The 23,354-nt window shown below is 35.1% G+C and overlaps 1 protein-coding gene and 1 non-coding gene across 3 annotated transcripts in view; one reads left to right on the top strand and one right to left on the bottom strand.

Annotated features, from left to right (window-relative positions):
* Nucleotides 1-23,354, bottom strand: part of APLF (aprataxin and PNKP like factor) — an 83,912-nt gene that overhangs the window by 43,555 nt on the left and 17,003 nt on the right. For both annotated transcript variants that reach the window (XM_019827312.3, XM_011281125.4), the window contains exons 3-5: nucleotides 15,050-15,222; nucleotides 5,777-5,924; nucleotides 5,083-5,215 (exon numbers count right to left, since the gene is read on the bottom strand). In XM_019827312.3, coding sequence (XP_019682871.2) covers nucleotides 5,083-5,215; nucleotides 5,777-5,924; nucleotides 15,050-15,222 — 454 coding nt within the window. The remainder of the gene's footprint in view (nucleotides 1-5,082; nucleotides 5,216-5,776; nucleotides 5,925-15,049; nucleotides 15,223-23,354) is intronic.
* LOC111559964 lies at nucleotides 7,572-7,695 on the top strand. Its single transcript, XR_002741424.2, has one exon. It is a non-coding gene; the product is annotated as a small nucleolar RNA SNORA28 (small nucleolar RNA).

Here is a 23,354-nt window from a genome sequence, read left to right as displayed (position 1 = left end):
CAGACAAAACACACATGGATGAGCATGGCTGTATTCCAGTAAAACTTTATTGACAAAAACAGGCAGCATGCCAGATTTGGCTCGTGGGTTGTAGTTTGCTCAGATCTGAACTAAAGGATATTCAAGTGGTCTGAAATAACACTCCTTCATTAAGTAAGGAAAGAAATACTGTCCATATTATTTAACAGGAAAATCAATTGAACCAATATAAATATAATGTATTTATATAAGAAATTTATGAATAAACTTTTCAATAACTGAACTGCCTAAATTACTTAAATATTTGCTTTGAATCTAAATTAGGAAGATTTCATATCATTTTAGAAACTGTGAGGAATAAGACTAAATAAGACTACACAGCTTCATGCAGCAAATGTCTAAATGCTACAAGAGATAAGAATTAGTCAAATCAAGAGAAATAATCAACTAATGGTACTGCTTACTAAGCTAAGAACCAAAAATGTAAATTAAGCAAGACACAGCATCTGCCCAAATGGCAGTTTACCACATTCCAAGTGTCACACATGTACATAAAATCCTAAGCTTAAAAAATATATATTTAAAATATTCTTCAAAATTCCAAATTTTCTACTACAAATATTCTTCTAAGGACCAGAGCTAATTTCTTTTTGCATAGGAAGAAGCCATTTTGATACTGCTGTAAAAATGCTCTTTACAAAGAGTATATAAAATAAACAGCTTAATTAGCTCATAATAATCATAATATCTGGCATAGCAAATACTTTTCTACGTCCCAAATGGGTACAGTTAAATGATCACAATCTAAAAGAAAATAACTTAAAACAAATTATTTTTAATATTACTAGTTTCATTTACTTGTATGAGCTGTTATACTAACAGCTATATGCAGGTGTCATTAAAATTACAACCATCTAACTTTATCCTCCAAAAGAACCACCGTAACAGTTACATTAACAATTTGAAGTGTATCCTTCCCAACTTCCTAAGGTTAACCAAATATACAAATACATATGTGCAAACACACACATGACTAAAATAATAAATGCTATCATTTTTGTGGGATAAAGACACAGAATTGGAATTTCCGGATCCAAGAGTGTTGTATACTTAAATATGTAAGAGATGCTGCCAAAGTAGTCATATATTTGTTGCCTAACGATTCTTCTGTAGTATGCCCCAAATTTCTGAGTTTTGCCTTCTTTTTTGTTACTAAATAAATATTTAAAACCTTCTACCTTTTATAAGGGTGACAGATAATATCTGCCAGTAGGTTTGCCACTTTGCTATTTCCCTTTAACTTTGTTTGTAAGTGTCTTATGCACACGAATTTTTTTTTTTCATTTTTAATCTAAATATACCTGTCAATTTTTCCCTGATGGTTCTGGGCTCCCGACTGTCTTAAGAAAGCTCCCCCAGAAGTAATAAAAATATTGTCCCCATATATTCTTCAAATGCCTTAATAGTTAATTTTTACATTAAGATTATTAACTCAATAAAAATTTATTTAAGAACATGGTATGAGGTAGTGCTCTAATATTGTTGTCTTCCAAATAGAAAGCTAATTTTCCCAACATTATTTATAATAACAATGCATCATTTCCCGAGCAATTTGATCTAATAATTTTGAATATATTAACTGTATGTTATTTTGGTCTGTTTCTCAGTGTTCTGTTCATTTTTTACTGGTCTAACTTATGTATTCCTACTCTAGAATCATCAACTACTTAAAATAGAAACCAGACCCAGATTGTGATGTAAAAAGGTTCTTTAAAGGAAGAGGTATTTCTGTTATTCAAACTGTCCTTGAGCATACATGGAAAAATCTCCTAATTCATTTTGTACAACACTGACATAGCTCAACGCTAAAATCTGACATAGATGGCACACAAGGAGAAAAGTACTAATCACACTTAGGAATATAGATACAAATGTCCTAAACTAAGCAACTCTAACCTAACACAACTTAAAAATAATAAGCCATCATGATAAATTAAACTTATTCTAGGAAACCAAGCATGGCACATTAGGAAATCTACCAACATCACTAACTACACTGACACAAGAAAATGCAGGACTATTTCTTTTTGTTTTTTCTTTTTTGTTTATAGCCCTGCCCTGACCCCACTGCTCACCTATGCCCTCCCCTTTCTCTGTCCCCACCCACCCCTTGACAGGACTATTTCTATACCAAAAAAATTGTCAAAGAATTCAACAGTTATTCCTGAAAGAAAAATAAATAAATAAAACATCCTAAAAATGACAGAGTATCAGAACTGAATTCCAATCATTTTAAAGCTGATACACTAATAGAATTCCTATTAAAATCGGGAATAAGATAGAGATGCCAATTTTATCCACTTTATTCAAAATTTATAGGGTCTAGTTCATTAACTAACAATGTTTTAAAGGCAGTAGAGCAGAAGAGCCAGAACTGTCATAATTTTGCAGATATGACTACACAGCTAGATAATCTGAGAGACTTACAAAACTACTAGAGTTAATTAGATAATTTAGCAGGGCTGTTGGAAATAAAGTAAACAGAATAACTAGCACTTTAAGTAAATTTTAAACTATAGTTGAATTAATAGAATGTCAGTCCAGCATTTACAGTCTGCGTTGAGCAGTCATGTGGAAAATATTCAGAGTACAAAATTAAATGCACACCAGATGATTTGGGGACTACTTCAGCCTTTTTCAGCATGTGCCACCTTTCGTGACTCCATGTTGGAGGGTTAGAAGACGGGAGAAGAAGGGTACTGCAGAGTAGCAGACACCAGTGAAACTATAAAAGCTCCTTTTTCAATCTAGCAAGAATACCCTAGCCCAGGAATTGTGACTACTCCTAGAGCCTAGAAGGCTGAGGGAACAGAGATGACTGGCAGTCAGGAGAGGGCAGGCTCTGACAGCCATGCCCAAATCTATTCACTTGCCAATCACCAAGGGACACAGAGAAAATTTTAGCCCAGGCCTGAGAAACTCATGATAATTTCCAAGGGCTAATATCTGGGGACCCAGAAAATAATCTAGAACTATTCTGGCCAAAAAACAAAAGGACAGCCTGAACACAGCAAACATTCAGGTACATTTAAGGATTAAACCAAGAGTTAAACTGAGAAAAGATCTAGGAGAGGATGCAAGAGCATATTAAAAAAGAAAAGAATAAAAACACCAGAACATAGGGAGGGTAAATTTGTGGGGCAGTATAGTGACACTGCTCAGAGCATGGGCTTTAAAGCTCTCAGCCAGAGCTAGGTCTCAATTACGGCTCTGGGATTCATTACGTGATCTTGGAGAAGTCATTTAACATCAGTTTACATCATCTATTCTGTACCTAATGACACAAAAGGCTCTAAAATATCACGTTAATCAGACCATCTCAAGAGATATGAATGAACAAAGTACAGTACTAAACCTGCAAAAGACTTAAGAAAGTAACCGACATCTAGGGGCGCCTGGGTGGCGCAGTCGGTTAAGCGTCCGACTTCAGCCAGGTCACGATCTCGCGGTCCGTGAGTTTGAGCCCCGCGTCAGGCTCTGGGCTGATGGCTCGGAGCCTGGAGCCTGTTTCCGATTCTGTGTCTCCCTCTCTCTGCCCCTCCCCCGTTCATGCTCTGTCTCTCTCTGTCCCAAAAATAAATAAACGTTGAAAAAAAAAAAAAAATTTAAAAAAAAAAAAAAAAAAAGAAAGTAACCGACATCTAAAGGAGTCCAAAATGCATCCTAGAAATTGATTTTTTTTAAATCTCTAGCATTGATACATTGACCTGGATGATTTATTACTTAAACAAATAAAACAACAACAATACTGATAATTATAAACTACACAGCAGAGAAAGTCAAATTATTTTGATTTTTGATTAGCTGGATTCAAGTACTAAACTGTCCTACAGGTACTTCTAAATCTTCGTGTCTCTGAAGGAAACAAGTAACCTAACTTTGTTCTTACAACTACCCCCAAAGTCTGTTTACAAGAAAGAATTCATGTCAGAATCCAAACACTTTTCTATCTTATTTTGAAGCTTTAGCATTTTAAGAACACTGTGTATTATATAATATTCCTATCCAAATCAATGTCAAATTGTTTTCCTTTGCATGTTTAAGGTGAAGTACTCAGAAAGGTGCTTCAGATTTTACATGGTACATCTAGCTAGTGAAAGTTAATAGCTATTTTTAATTTGCAGCCAAATATATTTTGGACTATTAAAGGCAATATAATAGTGGCAGCACAAAAGCAGGTACCATGCAAAACAACTCTGAAAGAAAAGGACTTGCTTGCAGGGAGGCAGTTCACATCGGTCCAAATTTTGGTCAAGTAAAGTTATTCTTTCTATATTAGAGAAATTGTTCTATGAGAGAAAGTACCTGCCCCCTCTCCAGTACCATTCCCCACTCCCCATTTCCTTCCTGCCAACTGAGGAATTACCACGCTTAATGAGAAATGTTACTGATAAAAAAACATATTACATATGTAATGATGGGTCTTGGAGATTGAAAACCACTATAAAACTCTTACCAGGAAATCTTAGGTTTAGATATGAAAATTCTCCAGATCACATCTCCCACAATACATAATATATAACCTACTTTTCCCATGAAGTCACTCTAATCCTACCAGATCTAGTTTTAATCATCTTGACTCAATGGAAATGCCCAGCAGGTGACATAAATCATTGTGGTATCTGCTATGACAGTGAGCTGTGCCAGGGCAGAGGTGCCCCCTTCTTTGAATTTTCCTGCTCATAATATTGTGTGCCCGGCAGTTTTTTATTTAATTAAATTAATTTAGAAAGCTCTTACTGTACTGGCCTTTTATGTCCTGTCATGGTTGACACAACAACAACAGGTATGTTTGAAAATCTATATTAACATAAGTCTAGCACATAAGATAAACAGCACTTGTTAAATCAAATGGTAATTAGCAGGATGGTATATGATAGATATGATAAATGGCATAAAATAAAAATTTATGTTTTAAATTAGACTTCACGTACGCATCTAAAAACGTTAGGCTATGTTATACACTAACATAACCACTAGTCTATCTCCATGAGTTCAGAAAAAGTTCCAAATTCTGCTTACTGTTTTCTAAACAAAACCTACCCCCACTGCTGGCTGGTGCTGAAAGGTCTTGGTCACTTCGATTGTCTGTTAACATCCATGCTGGCAGGATTCTTCTCCTCTGGGCAGGGTTAGACTGTTGCTTACTGATGTCTCTACCTTCACCTAGGAAACACTAAAAAGGCATCTATATATTAGTTACTAAAAATAATCATTCAGCCTTAGTGAAACTGTAAGATTATTTACTTTGCAGAAAACTACCATTAAAAAAAACCTATCTGATGGGGCGCCTGGGTGGCGCAGTCGGTTAAGCGTCCGACTTCAGCCAGGTCACGATCTCGCGGTCTGTGAGTTCGAGCCCCGCGTCAGGCTCTGGGCTGATGGCTCGGAGCCTGGAGCCTGTTTCCGATTCTGTGTCTCCCTCTCTCTCTGCCCCTCCCCCGTTCATGCTCTGTCTCTCTCTGTCCCAAAAATAAATAAACGTTGAAAAAAAAAATTAAAAAAAAAAAACCTATCTGCAACCGTGGACTGAATTAGTCAAATTTCACAAAGAAAGAAATTCATTATCTCTATTAGTTGATGTGTTAGACTAAACTCTATTCTGAGCTATTCTATTTAGCTTAACCTAAAAATGGCAATGCCAGTAATATTGTCATGATATGGCTAATTTCAGGTGTCTTTTCTCTTCTTGAAGTAAGGAATATGTTACAAATGGACGGGGTCTTAAATTTCTCACCTCACTATTTGCAGTGGCAGTTTGGGTCTTAGCTATTTCTGTGCTTCTTTCCAGCTGTGGGTTACCAGTTGTCTCATCAGGCGAATTAACCGAGGATGATTTTGGTGTTTCATTTAGAATATTATCTTCATCAAGCATCTGACTATTTCTATAAAAATAAAATAAAAATCATTTAAAACACTTCTATTATACCACGTCATTATAAATGTGATTCTCCCAAGGACATCTGACTAATGAATTGTGTTCCTTTTCTTGGCCTTAGCAAGACAAAAAAGTAGACAATAGTATACTAGAATAAAATATATAGATGAAAATATGTTCTTCATCTTCTGCCCACTGTATCAGCATAAAATGCATTTATCTTTCTGAATCATGGGCCTAGTAGCACAGCTATTTATGAAGATGGGTAGTGGCCATCTCTCTTAAAGCTTAAGAGCTATTTACTTAGTATTCGTCAGATAGCCCATAAAAGTTAAGATCAGCACCCAGCATCCAAAGAGAAAATGCAAACTGCAAAAATATCAGCTAAGCTAGTTTGGCTTTGGAGAAAAAAATAAATAAAATCCTAATGTCATGTTCACACATGGCTACTACTGGAGTTCTGGACAGGACAGCCACTTGTAAAATCTCCCCAAACCTGTAGTCCAACTGGAAGCTAAATGTTCTGACACAGGAGCATCTACAGTCATATGTGGAACATACTTAGCAGAACCAACTAGCTCGCGCTTGCTGCAAAGTGCACGAAGATCATCCAAAGCTGATGGGTCATTATTCATTAAATATGCTTAGAGACAATCCAACAAACGTACTTTTTTGAAAGTTTGAAAGTATAGATGGAAATACTACTCAGAAATAAAAAGGAAAACTGATATACAACAACATGGATGAATCTCAAAGGCATTTTGCTAAGTCAAAGAAGCTGACACAAAAGGCTACATATCATATAACTCCATTCATATGACATTCTGAAGAGGTAAAGCTACAGGGACAGAAGTCAGATCTGGATGCCCAGGCCCAGCATGGGGTGAGAGGAATGACTACAGAGTGGCATGAGGGCGCTTTCTGGGGAAATGGAAATGTTCTCTTTCTCACTCACTGTGGTAGAACTTCCATAACCACATACATTTATCAGAGTACACTGAATTATACATTTAAAAGGGATGGATTTCACTGTGTATAAAAACAGAAGATAGAAGATTTCAGAAATGTGTCTAGCTGAGAAGATAACAGTTAATGGCTTGTTTTGTTCGAGTATTTCTTATACGGGAATAATCTCTTTCAAAGGCAGACTTGAATTTCAATGGCAGAAATCAGCCAAAAGAGAAAAACTTAGACTAAATCACTGTGCAACGTGACAGTGTTTGTTCATTCAATAAATATTGTTTAAATTCTTTTGACTATAGTTGACACACAATGTTACATTAGTTTCAGATGTACAACATAGTGATTCAACTTTTCCAAATTGCTATGCTCATCCCAAGTGTAGCTACCACCTGTCACCATACAATGCTATTATAATATCATTGACTGTATTCCCTATGCTGTGCCTTTTCATTCAATATTTTTAAAACACCTATGGTGTGTCAGGTACTGTGCCAGATGCTGGAGATAAAGACTGAAAATGTATGATTATCCCATCTATGATACCTCACTCCCCTTCTAATATCCAGACCCATTTTACTCAGAGGACACAGGTGTGCTTCCAAACAACGATTTTTCCCCAAATTTTCTTCATATTTAATCTGAAAAATATTAAGAAAAATTCACTAGCGCGATAGCTTTTCACAATTTATAGTTGTGACACTCTGTGTCAGATGATTGGAGTTGTCTGATGCAATTTGAGCTTGCTATAGCAAGAAAATCTAACCTATTCCAGTGTTCTCCTCCATGAGACCAACTGTTATACAGACTTAAACAGTGAGGGGAGAAAAAAAAAAGAAAAAGAAATTAAACAACAATATCCCTTCCATTTCATTTATTTTCTATTGTGGCATAAATTCAAGACTAACATAAACACACCCTATGGATCACAGATAATTTTTTCTTAATATTTACCAAGAATAAATGTGACAACAAAAAAATCCAATCCCAGAACAAAATTGTAATTAACATTTAGTTCCAAATAGGTCAAAGTACGAATTATTTTATTACACTTTTATTTAAATATCAAACACTGTCACTGTGATATAACTGTATTTTTATTTTATCTTCAAAGACTTCTACAAGCAATCAACTATCACAGGATTTATAATGCAGTGTTACCAGAGTTTGCTACATGCAAAAATTAAAACTTGGAAACTTATCTAAATACAGTATAATAAAGGCAACTGAGTTATCTTTTTAAATAGCTTTATTGAGACATAATTCACATAACAATAAAATTCATCCTGTTAAAGCATACATAAAATTTAGTGGCTTTTAGGATATTTACAAAGTTAATCTGTAATGCACCCATCATTAGTATCTAATTTTGGAACATATTCATCACCTCATAAAGAAATCCTGTGTGTATCAGTAGTCACCTCCCATTCCCTTTCCCTCCAGCCCCTGGCAACCGCTAGACTACCTTCTGTCTCTATGAATCTACATTTTCTGCACATTTCATGTAAGTGGAACTATACAAGTTTTTGTGTAGACAGATGTTTTCTGTCCCATGTATGGACAGAGTGGAATTTCTCTACATCCTTGCCCACACTTGTTATTATCTTTTTAAGTATAGTCATCCTAGAGGACGTGAAGTAATACCTCATTGTGATTTTGATTTGCATTTCCCTAATGACCAATCATGTTGAATATCTTTCCATGAGTTTGGATACTGGCCATTTGGATATTTTCTTTGGAGAAATGTCTACTCAAATCCTTTATGTATTTTTTAATTGGTTTATTTGCCTTTTTACTGTTGAATTGCAAGAGTTCTTTATATATTCTGGATATAAATTCCTTATCCGACATATGATTAGCAAATATTTTCTCTCATTCTGTGAGTTGTCTTTCTACAATCTTAATGGTGTCTTAGAAGATAGGAAGCTTTTAATTGTGATGAAGTGCAGTTGATCTACGTTTGCTTTGCTTGTGCTTTTGGTGTTGTATCTAAGAAATCACTGCCTAATCCAAAGTCACAAAGATTTACACCTGTGTTTTTTCCTAAGGATTTCATAATTTTAGCTCTAATATTTAGGTCTCTGATCCATTTTAAGTCCATTTTTATATGGTGTGAGGTAGGAGTCTAACTTCATTCTTTTGCATGTGGATATCCAGTTGTCCCAACACCATTTGTTGAGAAGACTATTCTTTTCCCCATTTAATTGTCTTAACAATCTTGTCAAAAATCAGTTGGCCATAATATAAGGACTTATTTCTGGACCCTCAATTCTATTTCACTGATCTACATGTGTTTTTTCAAGCTACTATCATAGTGTCTTCATTACTGTAACTTTGTAGTAGGTTTTGAAATTGGGAAGTGTGAATCCTCCAACTTTTTTTCTTCCAACTTTTAGGAACTGTTTATTTTCCATTAACCTTATTTCCATTTTTTTTGCCTTTGTGGAAGAGTAGCTTAAGACCACTTGTTGGTTGTTCCTACCCAATTGAGTCACCTGAGCAGTGGGAGCGGCAGACCAGTCTTCAGTGGAGGGCTGAATGGCCCAGTCTTCAGTACGGAACTGCTGAATAGGCACTTGCATACCTTTAGACCAGTCTGCAGCTTCACACTGAGTGGCAGTGAACTTAGGAGCTGAAGCAGTCCATTCACCCTGAAATTCCTCCTTGGTCATAGCCTTTTCAGCAGTGGCCTGCTCTTCCTTTTCAATCTCTTCAGGATCTCTGTAGAAGCACAGATCAGGCATAACCTCCCAATGCTGTTCATGGGAAATGGTTCCAGGCATGCACAGAACTTCCCATCCCCCACATCTGACCCACTGAGTGAGCTCCCTTGTTGTTTCAAGAGATGGCAATGTCAACATAGTGCAGAGGAGAGTCTGTCTTACACACAGCAATGGTAAGCAGGTTAACTTAAGACCCCTCTGTGAAAGGCTGGTGGTCAGCCTGGGGATCAGTAAACACCAGAAGTCTCAGCTCCCAGAAGGCTGCCTGGGTCTGGTTAGGAAGACAGGAGTGAAACAGCCACAACAGGAGTGGCTCCAGCAACAGCAGCAAACTTCAGCACAGCTCACTGGGCAGTATTCCTGGATGATATGACATATCAGCCAGGTTTTCAATGGCAACAATGGCACAAGCCGCCAGCAGAAGCTTCTCCTAGGTTCTCTTCAGATTTATGATGCAGATACCATCACTTTTCCTTTTGCAAATACACTGTTCCATCTGAAAGTCAAGATTGGTGCCACCAAAGTGGATCCTGCTACAAGGAATTTGAGAATATCCTTCTTCTTCATTTGTAGGACATCAAGGGCTCCAGATATTGTGAAAGCTTCCCTTTAAATAATGACAAGAATCCCTCACTCCAGCAGGAAGCTTGTTCCGGTGGCTTTGGGGGATGCTGGGGACCCCAAAGGGCATTCTTGCAGAACAATGCTATATGAACCCCTCCTTGGGTAGCACAAAAAGCTCTATTCTTCTTTTTTTTTTATTATTATTTTTTTAATGGTTACTTTTGAGAGCATGAATGGGGGAGGGGCAGAGAGAGAGGGAGTCACGGAATCTGAAGCAAGCTCCAGGCTCTGAGCTGTCAGCACAGAGCCTGATGCGGGGCTTGAACTCACAAGCTGTGAGATCATGACCTGAGCTGAAGTTGGATGCTCAATCAACTGAGTCACCCAGGTGCCCCTATTCTTCTTTTTAAAGCCTGTTTTAGCAATTAAGTTATTCTTAAAAATAAACTCCAAATTAGAGTTAAATATAAACCACGTATTTTTCATCTTTAATATAAAATATGCTCCTAACATAAATGAGCTTGATTTAGAAATAAGTTTTAAAAACCATAGGGGCACCTGGGTGGCTCAGTTGGTTGAGCATCTAATTCTTGATTCATGATCCCAGCATTGTGTGATGGAGCCCTGTGTCACGCTCTGCACGGAGTGTGAGCCTACTTAAGATTCTCTCTCCCCCTGTCCCTCTCCCCCATCTCCCACCCTCTCTCCCTAAAATAAAAAAAGAAATCATATACGAATTGTAAACGTCATAAAAAGCACTAAAAATGACGATTACACATCAGAAATCCAATGTATTATGGAACTACCTGAAAACTCTAAATCATAAACTGGAAAAAGCTAAAAGTGAAATCAACACCCTCAAAGAAATTTTGCACCAGTAAGCTAAAAGCAGAACATTTAATTTTCAAATATAAAATAACACAATTAATTTGGTTACCCTAACCTAGGCACACGATTACCAAAGCATACACAAAGTACTTATTACCTCTTTCAACACATAGCTTGATACCAACAGTACACCAGATACTACTACTCATAATAAATAGCCTACAAAAAGTACAGTGCTGCTAAAGTGGGTTGTATTCTTAACTTTTATCAATACTACAAACATTCAAAGTTTTTTTTTATTTGTTTTTAATGCTTGTTTATTTTTGAGAGAAAGAGAGAGCGCGAGTGAGCACGAGTGCAGGAAGGGCAGAGAGAGAGGGAGACACAAAATCTGAAGCAGGCTTCGGGCTCCAAGCTGTCAGCACAGAGCCCAGATGTGGGGTTCAAACCTACGAACTGTGAGATCATGACCCAAGCCGAAGTCGAACGCTTAACCAACTGAGCCACCCAGGCTCCCCACAACAAACATTCAAAATTCACTCTTCCCACAATCTGATTTATCTGAGTTACAGCACTGGTCTTTCACGTTAAGGGGACAAGCCTGCTTGAATGGATATATATATATATATATATATATATATATATATATATATAATTAAAATTGACATATAATACTTTAAGTATGAGGCAATGGCTGTATTTTGTTTTACAGAGATGTGCAATATTTTCCAGATTTTTAAAAAAAGTATATAGGGGCATTTGAGTGGCTCAGTCGGCTCAGTGTCTGACTCTTGATTTTGGCTCAGGTCATGATCCCAGGGTAGTGAAATGGAACCCCACATCAAGCTCTGTGCTGAGCATGGAGTCTGCTTAAGATTCTCTCTCTCTCTTTCTCTCTCTCTCTCTCTTTCTCTGCCCCTCTCCCTCCTTGCACTCTCTCTAAAATAAAAATAAAAATAAATTATTTTAAAAAGCATATAATTCTACTGTGGAAATTCACTGTAACAAAAAAATTAGTTCTTTATATTTCTCTGGTCAACAGCTGGTTAAAAATAATGTTCTTTCTACATGTGTGATAAGAGAAAAAGAATAGGAAGATATGTAAAGTGGCAAGCAAAGGTTACTGAATTTAACAAATCAAAAAACATTTCCTCACATAATTTCTTTTCATTCACTAGTTTAAGAATTGTAGCTGTAATTTATATTTACTGAAATGCACAGATCTGAAGTGCACAATTTGGTCGTTTTTGACAAATGCATACATCCATGTAACCTAAACTCTTATCGAGACACAGAATATGTTCATCACCAAAAAAGTTTGCCTGTGCCTCTGGAAATAACCACTACCATCATAGTTTAGTTTATTATAGAACGTAATATAAATGTAATCATACAGCAGGTACTGTTTCGCTTCTTAGAGTAGATACCTCAGCATTTTCTAAGTCCACAATCATGTCATCTGTAAATAAAGACAATTTTTTTTATACAAAGAAGTTTCCTTCTTTTTCTGTTTTTTTTTTTTAATCATGAACAGGTGTTGAATTTGTCAAAGCTATTTTTAAGCATCAATTGAAATGACAATTCTTCAATCTGCCGCAGTGAAATTCATTGATTTTTATATGATAAATCCACCTTGTGGTCTTCAAATTCCACTTGGTTATGGTGTATTGCCCTTTCTACAAATTGCTGGATTTGACTTCTCTATATTCTTATGAGGAATATTGGTCTAGTTTTCTTGTAATGTTATTGTCTGATTTTGGTACCAGGATTATGGAAGCTTCCCAAAATGAGTGAGAATGTATACCCTCTTCTATTTGGGGGAGAAGAGTATAGTATTGGTATTACTTTCTTGAAAGTTCATAGAACTCACTAGTGAAGGTCCTTGTGGCAAATTCTTAAATTGTAAATTCAATTTCTTTAATAAATAAAAAATTCATTAGATTTTCTATATCTTCCTGTATTAATTTTGGTAAATTATGTTTTCCCAGGAATGCATTCATTCATTTAGGCTGTCAAATTCACTGGCATAAAGTTTTAAATAATATTTCTTCATTATTTTTTTAAGGTCTGTAAAATCACTAGTGATAGATTTATTCTATTTCTGATATTGATAATTTGTATTTTTTTCATTTTGTTCATTTTTTTCTTGGGCAGCCTAAGTTTACCAATTTCATTAATCTTTTCAAAGAACCAACTTTTGGTTTTGTTGATTTTCTTTGTTATTTGTCTATTTTTATTTCACTGACTCCTAGTCTTACTCTTATTTCCTTTTTTCTATTTGCTTTGGCATTAATTTGCTCCTGTCTGCCTATCTTCTTAAAGGAGAAGCACACATCATTGGTTTTATAACTTTCTTCTCTTCTAATACAGGCATTTAATATAAATTTCCCTCTACTTCACCTCACAAATTTTTATGCTGTTTTCAGTATTTGTTCAAAATCTTTTCTTTTTTTATTTTTTAAGTTTATTTATTTTTGAGAAAGAGTGTGTGTGGGCATATGTAAGGGAGGGGCAGGAAGAGAGGGAGAGAGAGAATCCCAAACAGGGTCCATCTGCACTGTCAGCTAGGAGCCCCGCACGGGGCTCAAACTCACGAACCATGAGATCATGAGCTGAGCCAAAACCAAGAGTCGGATGCTTAACTGACTGAGCCACCCAGGTGCCCCAAAATGTTTTCTAATTTTCCTTGTGATTTCTCTTAGACATATAAGTTATTCAGAAGTATGCCCTTTAATTTTAAGTTTGGGGATATTTTTCTATTTTATTGTTATTGATTTTTTTTAATTTTTAAGTTTATTTACTTATTTTAAGAGAGAGACAGTGGGGGAGGGACAGAGAGAGACAGAGAGAGAGAATCCCAAGCAGGCCCCACACTGTTAGCATGAAGCCTGACTCAGGGCTTGAACTCACAAACAGTGAGATCATGCCTGACCTGAGCTGAAATCAAGAGTCAGACGCTTTAACCAACTGAGCCACGCAGACGCCCCTGTATTGTTATTGATTTTTAATTTAATACTACTATGATCACAAAACACACTCTATACTTCTGTCCATTTACTTCTATAAGTCCAGTTTATGTACTCTATAAAACCTGAAACAGCAGTAAATAATCTGCTAATGACTGCCTGAACAAAAGGAGTGCATTAATTTTAACTTTACATCAGATGTTTATTGTAATACCTCATTTCCTCAGTTTCTCTATTCTATATTTTCTGGGTTTTTTTTTTCTTTTTTTAGAGAGAGAGTGAGAGAAAGAGCTGGGAGAGGGGCAGAGGGACAGAGAGAATCTTTTTTCTTTTAAAATTTATTTACTTATTTTGAGAGAGAGAAAGAGAGAGAGAGAGAGCGCGCACAAGTGGGGGAGAAGCAGAAAAAAAGGGAGAGAAACAATCCCAAGCAGACCCTGCACTCTCAGCTGTCAGCATGGTGCCCTACTTCGGGCTTGAACTCACAAACCATGAGATCATGATCTGAACCAAAATCAAGAATCAGACGCTTAACCGACTGAGCCACCCAGACCCCCTGAGAGGGAGAGAGAATCTTAAGCAGGCTCCATGCGCAGCATGGAGCCCAATGCGGGGCTCAATTCCACAACCCTGGGATCATGACCTGAGATCAAATCAAGAGTCAGATGCTCAAACAACTGAGCACCCAGGCACCCCATTTTTCTGTTATTTTTATAAGAAAGAGGAGTTATATGAGTGTAGTCTAAGCCAGAGGTTAATTCGTTAATAAAATTTCAAAAGCTAAAAGAAAAGATTAAGAAAATGTAGTTGGTTTCAAATTAACTATCCTAGTTACTATTAAATGGGAAATACATTCTGAACACATTGGCAAAAGACACACTGCATGTGAGCAATCACTATTGAGACCTAAGTTTCCAGTGTCAAATGTTTTCTAGAGAAATACACACATACACACACAAACACACACACACCATGTAACTCCTATATTGCCAATATAGTTTAACCCTAATATGGTTTCTACTGAAGCATTTGTGGATGGCTGAGGAATTAGATTACAAATACCATTACTTAATTTCATCAGGCATTCTTACCTTAAAGTACATTCCATTTCTGTTTCAGAGTGTGTAGAGAAAACACAAAAAATGTATTTGTCGACCAGCAAAGAAAAACTGTCTCCAGGATTCAACGAGCGCCATAGATTTCTCTTCAATGGTAAGAGCTGGCTCTTCTCAGAAGACTGATAAAAACATGGATTTGTGTGTATCTAACAAATAAAAAAGAATATAGTGAAATAACTCTAAATTATGAGAAAAATACGACTAAATACAAACTGGTCCAAAATTTCAGTATCAAAATAATTTCAGTACAAACTTAGACTTAAAAGTCTAATAAATTTGGCACTTGTAAGTACCATAATCATTATCTATACATAAAAAAGGGAAGAGAACTAAAATATACCTCCCATTTCCCTAGGAATCAAAGAAAGAAGCAAAGTTATCAATTACCTGGTAAAAAACTACTTCTGCTTTGCTTAAGAGGCGCACTCAGACATTGGAAAGAGAAACATGAAAAATACTTCTCAGTATGGAAACTGAGTCCCCTAACTTTCATATCTGTAATTCACTAATTTCTTGGAAATGACTAGCTTCTTTTATACTTATTTTCTCCTAGTAATTTCTTACTATGATTAAAAAGTGAGCTACTATGAAAAGAGAGACTTTGATCAAGTCTCTCAAGCAAACAACATAGCTTGTTTTGATTGGTTTTGCTCCTCACTGAGGAGTTTTCTAACATAGATTAATACGGAAAAAGAAGCATTAAGACAAAAGGTCCAAAAACAAATAAATAAATAAGCATTGTTGCCTACATGCCCAAATTAAAACAAACACACAACAACAAAAAAAACTTTGAAAGCTAGAATGAATATAATTTATCTAGTTCTGGCAATTTAATTTCATGAGGATCTGGCCATAAGTCCTTCCTATATGTATCTGCAATTGAAAAGATTTCTATTTCTTTTAAATCTGTTAAAAGAATGCCGTGAAATAAAATGTGGAGATAAAGATTAGAGGTAGAAATTAAACACAGAGACTATACAAATTTGGTAGGCAATTATTTTATAGGTCAGAGTTATTTTACAAACTATATACAAGACTTCATAAGAATGGACATGCAATGTAACACCTATTTATGCAACACCATATCGCTAAAAAGAGTTGTGAATGCTTCATTTTTAACAATCAAGTTATAATTTAAACTATGTTTAGAAATCTTTCGTTACAGTACCAACCACCCCTAACTTATCTCTCAAAGTGGCTCTGGCTCATGGCTAGAGTTTTTGAGCGAGGACAAGCCACCAGATTCTGAGCTTGTACACACTGCTGGGCTTGGAAATTCTTCCCTGTTTGTTACTCCTCAGACTTTTAAATGAATCTTCCCCTTCCTTGAGTATACCATGATCACCAGAGTCAGGGATGTTAAGTAGCAAGGACAAGAATCAGGATAGAAATATCAATAGCTTCTGCCTGAACCCCAAATATTCTATAAACGAGGTTTGCTTCTAATAGGCTAAGATAAGACCATGCTCTTATTCATTAGTATCTTAAACATTCAAGTGAATCTCTAAACATTAAATAACATAGTTTAAATAACATAGTTCTAAGTTTTCAAAGGCTAAGATGTTAACTACAAAGGCACAGTATTCTAAAAGTAGAAAAGGTAAAATACTTTAGGAAAAAGAAACTAATTACATTCCTTTAATAAGACATCACAAGCCCAAAGTCAAAAACAAACATTCATTTTTCAGTATTTTTTACTCAGTTGAATGAAGTTAACATTTTTTAAAATTTTATTTAAAGTTTGTTTGTTTTTAATTTAAATATGAGATAGTTAACATATCTACATATTAACATAGTGTAATAATGGTTTCAGGAGTAGAATTTAGTGATTCATCACTTACATATAACACCCAGTGCTCATCCCAGCAAGTGCCCTCCTTATTCCCCCACCCAACACCCCACCAACAACCCTCAGTTTGTGCTCTGTATTTAAGAGTTACTTATGGTTTGCCTCCCTCTCTCTCTGTTTTTATCTTATTATTCCTTCCCTTCCCCTATATTCATCTGTTTTGTTTCTTAAATTCTACATGAGTGAAATCCTATATTTATCTTTCTCTGACTTCACTTAGCATAACACATTCTAGTTCTATCCATTGTTGTAAATAGCAAGACTCCATTCTTTTTGATCTTCAAGTAATATTCCAATGCATATATGTAGCACATCTTCTTTATCCATTCATCAGTCGATGGACATTTGAGCTCTTTCCATAATTTGGCTATTGTTGATATGCACTTAACATTTAAATTTCAAGTGGTCAAATATCAGGTATTTAGCAAATCCAGTCATAGAGAAAGTGGATCAATGTATGTGGTCTATGATCATCTGTTTCTTTTCCTAAAATTGTTCATACAGGGGATTCCAGAACCAAGAGCAAAAACGACATTCCAAGAAATCTAATATTTGGTCCTACAAATTAAACCTAAATAAATATTACTTATTGAATAAATTTTTAAACGGCTTTGAGAGAGAGAGAGAGGGAGTGTGCCCATGAGCCAGGCAGAGGGAGAAAGAGAGAATCTTAAGCAGGCTCTATGCTCAGCATGGAGCCCAATGCAGGGCTCGATCCCACAACCCTGGGATCATGACCTGAGTCAAAATCAAGAGTCAGCCCCTCAGCTGCCTCGGTGGCTCAGTTGGTTAAGCAGTCGACTTCGGCTCAGGTCATGATCTCACAGTTCAAAAGCTCATGAGTTCAAGCCCTGCATAGGGCTCTGTGCTGACAGCTCAGAGTCTGGAGCCTGCTTTGGATTCTGTGTCTCCCCCTCTTTCTACTCCTCTCCTGCTCACACTTGCTCTCTCTCTCTCTCAAAAATAAGTAAACATTTAAAAAAAATTTTTTAAAAGAATCAGACAGTCAACTGACTAAACCACCCAGGTGCCCCAGGTTTTTAAAATCTATGTCAAATTACATATGCTTCAACTAAAAAGCTACACAGACATGAAGTCCAAAACAGCTTTTTAAAAGTTATAAAGTAGACAAAAATCTAGCAGTATTAAGAAACAAAAAGGGAGAAGACACACATATACACACACACCACACACACATACATTTTGGAATGAAAAGAATGACATTAAATACACACAAAACTTAGTAGAATACTGCAAATACTTCATGCCAATATATTCGTAAAGAAGGCCAAAACTGACAATCATCTTAGAGTATACACCAATTGACTTAAAAAAAACAAAAACAAAAACAAAAAACAAGCACGCACGTGTGTGCGTGTGTGTGTGTGTGTGTGTGTGTGTGTTTCTTTTGGATTAGACCTATAATGTTTTAATAATATAATCAGTAATTAAAAATCTTTCTAATCTCTCCCTAAACAAGATCCAAATGGATTTAAAAATTTTCTGAATATTCAAAGTCTTCCTGAGACCGGAAAAAGATGGAAAGCTCTCCAATTCCTTTAATAAGGTTAAGTTTACTTTGATTCTAAAAGTGGATAAGGGCAGGCAAAATACCGGCAAACCCAAACTCACAGTAAATAAAAGATATGAGCTACCTATATGAGAAGCATATTTTTGGTAAGTGCCTTTTAACATATCCATGGGAGTATAAGTGCAAACTTAAATATATTATGCTATAATTTTAGAAGTGGTGCAAAGGATGCATTATCCCTGAAGAAATGGAACTAAATAAAATACAAAGCAGTTTTCTACAGCTTTCTCTTGAAATTATCATAAACATTAAAGAAAGATTAATGTGTACACCCAAAAAAAAGTTCCTCTCATTTTCAATTTTTTTTTTTTTTTTTAATTTGGGAAGCCTTGTTTTTCTTTTCTTTCCTTCTTTTTTTTTTTTTTTTTTTACAAAATGAGCTGTGGAAAAGCTATTGTAGCATTTTATAGCTTTTTTCCAACTACACTCATAATTTCATAGGAGGAAAAATAATCACAGCTCAGGAATTTTATTGCACAAAAGAAAAAACACAGTCACCTAAAGATGGATATTTTAAGGATTAATACCAAATGGCAAAAAAATATATTCTTCTGCAATTTATATGTACTTTTAGAACTACTCCCTCAGTCATCCAAGAACCAAAAAGAGTACGATTTTATTAAAATGAAATAAAAGCATTGACAGCTATGAATTTACCCAGAGGACATATCTAACTACTGGTGATACAGTCATTTACAGAGAACACTGTCGTTTTGCCTTTATAATACATTTTCTCCCTGCTGATACCAGACTGGAGATTAAATTTAAATGACTCACAAATAAGCTAACATCATCTCCTATGAGCTAACATTATCTCCTCATGCACTATTTCCAAGAACTGCTGAGAGCTAGAGTCTTTTTTAAAAGGAAATATTAGAGGGGGGAAAAGAAAGACAAATTCATCCAATTTAAAAGTACAAATTAGTAATTGCACTAATTGCATTCATCCATCATTGTCAAAGTTATGTTTCTATTTGATTGGATTTCTAATTTCAAGGAAAGTAGAAAAAATTTAATCATTTAAACATAATTTGGAGTAGATAGCATACAGAAAGGATCATAATAAAACATTTGTTATAATTCATTTACACAATTTTACAAAAAACTTTTAAACCATGGCTTCTCTTTCAAAATTTTATTTCAGTTGTACATATAACCTGCTTTAATAGATCAATTTGTGATTGACTACAGAACAGAAGGTAAATGATATTTAGCACATGTTAAGATTAAATGAATGAATTAGAAGTTACTTGTCTATCTCTTTATTTTCAAGACCTTAACATTTCTATCAACAACTATGGTCAGTTTAGAATTTCTCTAAATTTCCCTAAATCACACCTTGATGGTGCAGCTACATTAAGCAGGTGAATAAACAAATACACCTATTTCAAGGAGATAGGCATTTTGTTGCAACTACATTAACATAAACAAGAAATCAAGCATTATATAAAGCAAAGGACCTATATGTATATCACCAAGTCTAAGAAGCAACTTTCCTTCGAATGGTATGGTGTAAATAATTCTCAGAATAAAATTCAAAACCCAATTAAATACTATTCTAAAAAATAAAATTCGAGTACTAGAGTTGTACATTTCCTTAAAAATAAATACATTTTTTTCATGTCCTTTCATGTTTAGTAGTTTGGCATTACAAAAGTAGCTGCATCACATTGTACTATTATTCACTACACCTTTTTCATGTCATAAGTGTTCAATAATAATTTTTAAAGACATAATACATGTTAGATATTATGTGTGGATCCACCACCCAGTTTCAGAAAAAGAATATTAACTTTTTAAAAAAAATTTTTTTAATGTTTATTTATTTTTGAGAGAGACAGAGACAGAATGCCAGTGGGTAAGGGGCAGAGAGAGAGGGAGACACAGAAGCAGAAGCAGACTCCAGGCTCTGAGCTGTCAGCACAGAGCCCAACGCAGGGCTCGAACTCATGAGCTGTGAGGTCATGACCTGAGCTGAAGTTGGATGCTCAACCGACTGAGCCACCCAGGCGCTCCAAGAATATTAACTTTTGATGTCCCTTTTGAGTCATTCCCTATCCCATTCTCTTCTTAGTTCGCTCAAAGGTAATTATTATACTGACTGTTGTATCTATCACTTCCCTAATGTTCTTTATTATTTTGGCACTCAAGTCAATGATCATGAATATACTGTTTATTTTTGTAGAATTTTTAATCTTATATAAATGAAACTATACTGTATATATTCTTTCAATGTTGCTTTTATCAATGTCATGCTCCTGATTCTAATCTATATTTTTCATGCTTTCACTGTAATTTATCCTCACTGTTGTAGTGTATTTCATTAAATGAACATATCACAATATATTTATCAATTCCATTGTTAATAGAAATTTATGTTGTGTCTAGTTTCTTGCTATTATATAAATAACTTTGCTTTTCAGGTTCTTGTACACATCTATGCATGTATGAGATCTGGCTTGTAGGAAATGCACGCCTTCATCTTTAGGAAATTAACGTCAAGTTATTTTTCAAAGTGGCTACAACATTTAAGCTCCCATCAAAAGTTTATAACTGTTCTACTTGTTTACATCCTCATCAATACTTGAAATTGTTAGACTTTTCATTTTTGTCAATCTGTTGGGTGTGCAATGGTATCTCACTGCGGTTTCCTTACATTTCTCTGCTTAATAACAATGCTGAGTACCTTTCTCATGTTTACTAAACAGTCAGGTTTCCAATTCTATAATGTGCCACTCAAGTAAGTCTTTAGCCCATACTTTGATTGGATTGTTTATCTTTTCTCATTGATTGAAGGCATCTGCTATATATTTTGGATATCATTCCTTTGTCAACTAGTGTTTTAAATAACTTTTCCCTGCTATGTTTTTCATTTTCATTATAGTGTTTTGATAAGCAAAGTTTCTTAATTTTAATGTAATTGGATTTTTTTTAATCTTTCTTTTTATAGCCATTTTAAAACTTCCCTACTCTAATGGCACAAAGGTTTTTTCCTATATAATCTAACAGTTTTACCGTTTGACTTTCACACTTAAGCCACCTAAAACTGATTTGTGTGTATGGTTTGAGGCAGGGGGTCTAGTTTTTTTCCCCTAAACAAATAACAAACTATTCCAGTACCATTTATTGATGAAAACTCCCCCTCTCCACTGATGGCAGTGCCAGCTCTGGCCCAAATCAAATTCCCACATACATAAGACTGGATCTAAGGGGGTTTTCAGTTGTAAACTTCTACTCAACTGAAGGAACCAAATCATCTTGTGAAGAAAACTCACCAGTTAGTCTTACCTTCAAGAAATTTTTTAAAGAAGAGAATATCAAATGGCAAAGGAATCCTGACTTGGGAAATATAATGAAAAAAAAATAATAATAATGCATAGGGTTCAAAGAACCTGAGTTCTAATTCCCACTTAACAACTTGCCGACTTTGTACAATTAGGTATTCTCCAGAGGGCCCTGATATTCTAAATTGTCAAAAACAATGCTGCCAAGGAAAAGGTAAAAAAATATTTATCTTTCTCCCATATATATAAGGTCGTATTTACTAGAAAGTTCATAAATTATACTAATAATATTTAAAAGATAAATATGAACAAAAGTATAATTTTAAAAAACCTTATTGTACCAAATTTTAGTTTTATACCTATAATCTAATGAGGAATTTTTTTCTCTAGTTTCTAATTTTGCATCTATCACAGTTTGGTACTCAAAAGACACTTGTTGACTTCAAACAATTGTTTTACAGGAGTATAATCTAATTAAAGACCAAGTAAAGATGAAGAATGCTTTCTAAAAGATATCTTCTTTTAATGGAAAATTGCTCAACTCCCATGCAGAAATCTGACCCACTTCACAAAAGATAAAGTTTAACTTGGGGCACCTGGGTGGCTCAATCAGTTAAGCATCTGACTTCAGCTCAGATCTTATCTCTCAGTTCTTGAGTTCAAGCCCTGCATCAGGCTGTCTGCTTTCTACACAGAGCATGCTTCAGATCCTTTATCCCCCACTCTCTGTCTGCCCCTCCCTTGCTCACACACACTCACTCTCTCTCTCTCTCTCTCTCTCTCTCTCTCTCTCTCTCTCTCTCAAACACAAAACAAATATTAAAAAAAGGGGCGGGATGCACCTCAATGGCTCAGTCATTTAAGCATCTGACTTTGGCTCAGGTCATGATCACATGGTTTGTGAGAACAGCTGACAGCTTGTAGCCTGCTCAGGATTCTCTCTCTCCCTCTCTCCCAGCTCCTCCCTCACTCATACTCTCTCTTTCTCAAAATAAATAAACATTAAAAAAAAGAAATTCATGGGCATTTGTCAATCTCAATAGCTCAACATAGGATAATAAAAGTACTTTATGTGTAATAGAAAGCACTAATGATACAAAAGGCAGTTGTACATATAAGATGAAAATACATATAAATTTGAAATGTTATAAATCTATTTTATATTGTTATATATTTTATTATATAATTTATTATATAATATATATTTATTTTTATATATATGACTTATATAATTTCATACCATATTAATTTTACTGCCACAGCATGCAATCCAAAATAGATGGACTCTCATACACATTTTTTATTCTCCTACACAACTAATTTTTCAAATGAAATATCAGAAACTGATATCCCTACAATATATCAGTACTTAACTATAAAGCAAGCTGTTAAAATTTTAGCCCTCAATAAGAACTTTCAAATTAAAATACAACCCTAAAGAACAAGGCCTAAATTTTAGAAATATTCCACTGTACACACAGATATATAAAAATCTATTAAAATACAATGCTGTAATATTTATTTAAAGGTTATTTACTTATATTGAGAGAAAGA

Source organism: Felis catus, chromosome A3 (assembly GCF_018350175.1).
Source record: "Felis catus isolate Fca126 chromosome A3, F.catus_Fca126_mat1.0, whole genome shotgun sequence".
Classification (NCBI taxonomy): domain Eukaryota; kingdom Metazoa; phylum Chordata; class Mammalia; order Carnivora; family Felidae; genus Felis; species Felis catus.
This window is presented reverse-complemented; position numbering and strand designations above follow the sequence as displayed.